Genomic DNA, 3,859 nt, shown 5'->3' on the forward strand with positions numbered 1-3,859 from the left:
GAAATCAGGGTCCAGGTCCATTTGCTTATTCCTACATAAAACAAATAAATATGGAACCTTCATTAAGAATAACAAGTGCTCAGCATTATGGGGAATATAAAGATGAAAAAGAACACAGTCTGTGCTCTCAAGCTGCCCGGAAAGCTTTTTAAAGAAAAATAAATACTCATTGTGGTTTTGATTTGCATTTTCCTGGTGGCAAGTGATGTTGAACACCTTTTCAAATACCTGGTGGTCAGTGTATGCCTTTGGATGTGTTAATTATCTCGATTTGGTAACGTTTCCACAATATATGTGTATCAAATCATCATGCAGTATACTTTAAATACCAGTCATATACAGATGCAGTCCATGGACCATACAGGATGGTGGTCCTGTAGATTATAACGGACCTGAAAAATTCCTATGGCTTAGTGACATGCAGCCATCCTGAGGTTTAACCCTCTGCTGCTTTATACAGTAGCATGCTGCACAGCTTGTAGCCCAGGGGCAATGGGCTCTGCCATGCAGCCCAGGTGAGCAACATGCTGCCCGACCAGGTCTGTGTAAGTGTCTTTCTGATGTTCGTACGACAACAGAATCGTCTAAGGATGCATTTTTTTATACTGTATCCCTGTCATTAAGTGGCACACGATTGTATACAATTATATTTGTACTAGAGGCCCGGTGCACAAGTTTGTGCACTCAGGGGCAGGGGGGTCCCTCAGCCTGGCCTATGCCCTCTTGCAGTCTGGGACCCCTCGGAGGATGTCCACCTGCTGGCTTAGGCCTGCTCCCTGGGGGATCGGGCCCAAGCTGGCAGTCAGACATCCCTCTGGCAGCCTGGCAGTCCTCGGGGGATGTCCACTTACCAGGTTAGAGGTGTGGGGACCTGAGACAGGGAAGGGATGTAGTCAACAAAGGAAGTGTTATCACACCAGTTACCACTGTGTCACCCAAAATCCATCCCACTGGAAACTTGGGGGACAGGGTCATTTAGGGTGGGGGTTCCCCCATGGGGTGCCTTGCCAGCCTGGGTGAAGGGCTAAGGGCCGTTTTCAGGCTGGCCAAGCCCCCCAGCGAAGGAAACTCCCAGCCTCTTTTTCTTCTTTTTTTTTATTCTGAGATTTATTTACCTTCTATAATTAAAACTTTGTTTCCTTGAGTGGAGCTCAGAGCTGGCCGTGGCAGGTGGGAAGCTTGGCTTCCTCCATCACTGGGGCAACCAAGCCTCCTGCTCACTCCAGATCCATGGCTGCCAGCCGCCATGTTGGTTGGGTTAATTTGCATATAGTCGCTCTGATTGGTTGGTGGGCGTGGCTTAAGGCGTAGCAAAGGTACGGTCAATTTGCATGTTTGTCTTTATTAGTGTAGATATAATTAATTATTCATTAATAAAGTTAAAAATAAGGAAAGAAATTTAAAAAGAAAAATAAACACAAAATATAAGGCAATTATTCATTAATAAAATTAAAATAAGGAATTAAAAAAAATTAAAACTTAAAATATAAGGCAGATGTGATTACTGCCACAGATATACAAATACACACACATAACTAAATGAATAAATAGAGGACTGAGGGAACCCAGAGAAAAGACAGGAAACACTGGGCTCGGGAGTCACCAGTCTTCAGAGAGGTGGATTCCAACTACACTTTATGAATGGAGAGAATTTCGGCCTTTGGAGAAAGGGCATCTAAGGCTCATGTGGCCTCCAAGATGAGAGGGACCTTGCCTTTTCATCTGTGAATCCCCAGGACTGGACCAGTGCCTGGCACTTAGTAGAGGTTTAATAGATAAGCACCAAATGTATTCAATAAGTTAGAGCGAGGACTCAGTTTCCTGTGAATCAGGCCGTGTAGCAGTGGTGGAAAGGGTGGAGGTGACCAGGGCAGCAGGGCTATGTCTCAGAGTCTTAAAGCCGGATGCGGGTGTTGACACTTCATTTGCTAGTCTCTGAGTTGTGAATGCAGGTTTTTAAGCAGAGAAATGACATAAGCAGAACCAACTTTTAGGATTCATTGGCAGCAGGATGTAGGATCAGCAGAAAGAGGTAGAGTTTGAGTCAGGCATTAGCTATAATACTAGTTAAGATGTGAAGCAATGAAAGCCTGAAACTATAAAGGCCACCGTGGAAATGGAAAGGAAAACATCAGCTGGCTAGGATGTCCAGGCTGCTGTGGTGGTGACTGACTCCAAGAGAAGAAAAGAAAGAAGAGAAAGAAAAGAAAGGAAGTTGAAGATGCCATCAGTGTTCACCCAGGATGAATGGGTTGGTAGCAGCACTAACAAAAGAGAACCATGGCAAGAAGCCTGCTAGGTAAGTGATGGTGATGAGTCTGTCACCAGGCTCTGCAAGAATGGCTGTTGCAATAAGAAAAGCAGCAGACGTTCCAGACCAGATAATGAGGCCTGCTTTAAAAATAAACAAAGAGAAGAACAAGCCAAAAGCCTTGTTTTGAATAAATGATTCTATATATATTTACATGTTTAAAATTGAAGACTTGGAAGAGGGCACACCCTTTTCTTCAGCCACTTTATATCCCAACTGTGAAGCAACCAATTAAATCAGTTTGTGAGACCAGTTTTAATTAAACCTACATTCCCTAAGTTAAAACAGTTCTGTATTCGCAACAAAACAGTTACTGGGCAGCACACAGGCAGGGAGATGGGAGATGGGATAGACCTGAGACTCCTGGACACTCTGACAAAGAACCACAGACAGACCGAGCACCTGCGGGAGTCTCAGTCATGCCGGGGAGTCTCGGTGGCACTGCCCTCCTCCCAGGGTGGGTATGCAGTATTCTTCCTTCTACTCTGCCCTACTGTGTGTCAGCCACTTCACAGGCACTGTCATAGTAGATCACCCCTAAAGGTGGGTTCATTATCCCACTGTACTCTAGGGCTCTGAGGCTTCAGTAGACTCATACTTTCCTAGAAGTTACACCAAGAGCATGTGGCGGGGAGGAGTCAGATTTGAATTGCCCTCGTGGGACTCTAAAGCCTGTGTTCTTTCCATTCCAGTGTGTGATCAGAGAAGGGAGATTCTTAAAATCAGGTTTTGGGAATTTTGAGTGAGTGGGGAAACAGAAAAAGCCTAAACAGTTTAAAATAGGGTTTTATATTTTTAAACATAAGACTGTGAAATATAGCTTCTATAGACATACCACCAAAATTACCAGCCAAAAAACTATGGCGTCTACAGGGTGTTTGAAGAACCAACGAGACCCATCTACTCATCAGGCGTTGGGAGAGAGTTGGGGACAGAAATCAAGTGATGGAGAAGGACTGACCAATCCCTAAAGGCAAACTGGTTTCCTTTGAGTGATCCCAAAGCACATGCAGACATCACCCAGACCGGGCCCGGCAGGTCCACGCCTGCACTGTCCCCGCTCTATGCGAGGCAGAGCCCGTGACCGCCTCCACAGCCCGGCCCGGCTCAGACTCTGCAAATCCTCCGCAGATGTCCCGTCCCAGGAGGCAAGTGGGAGGGAAGCTCGTGATGCCTGCGTCGCACAGTCAAGGCGGCTTTGACCACAGTTAGTTTCCTACCCACTGAATGGAGAGTTTTACATGATGAAAAGTGTAAGGAAGGGGAACTCTCTCTTCATTCCTTGGCCTCACGTGGCACAGACTTCCATTAAAACGCACGCAGGAGGCTGTTGGCGGTAGAATAACTGTAACGGGGCCTCGGCGCTGGGCCCCACGCATCCGCAGAGTCCACTGCACAGCACACCCACCCCTCCACCCGCGCGCGCAGGCCGCGGGTACCTCCGAGCACTCGCCCTCAGCTGGCAGAAGCCAAGGCCACACCCAGTGTTGACGAGGCCGGGATCCGCGTGAGCCGGGAGGGAACCGCCTTCGGTGTCGCAGGCCTCCC

The 3,859-nt window shown here is 47.3% G+C and overlaps 1 protein-coding gene across 1 annotated transcript in view; it reads right to left on the bottom strand.

Moving 5' to 3' along the window:
- Window positions 1–3,859, bottom strand: part of RIPK2 (receptor interacting serine/threonine kinase 2) — a 46,833-nt gene that overhangs the window by 34,975 nt on the left and 7,999 nt on the right. The window contains exon 2 of the mRNA XM_015567397.1: window positions 3,751–3,854. Coding sequence (XP_015422883.1) covers window positions 3,751–3,854 — 104 coding nt within the window. The remainder of the gene's footprint in view (window positions 1–3,750; window positions 3,855–3,859) is intronic.

The sequence above is a fragment of the Myotis davidii genome, unplaced genomic scaffold (genome assembly GCF_000327345.1).
Source record: "Myotis davidii unplaced genomic scaffold, ASM32734v1 scaffold1104, whole genome shotgun sequence".
NCBI classification, from domain to species: Eukaryota; Metazoa; Chordata; class Mammalia; order Chiroptera; family Vespertilionidae; genus Myotis; species Myotis davidii.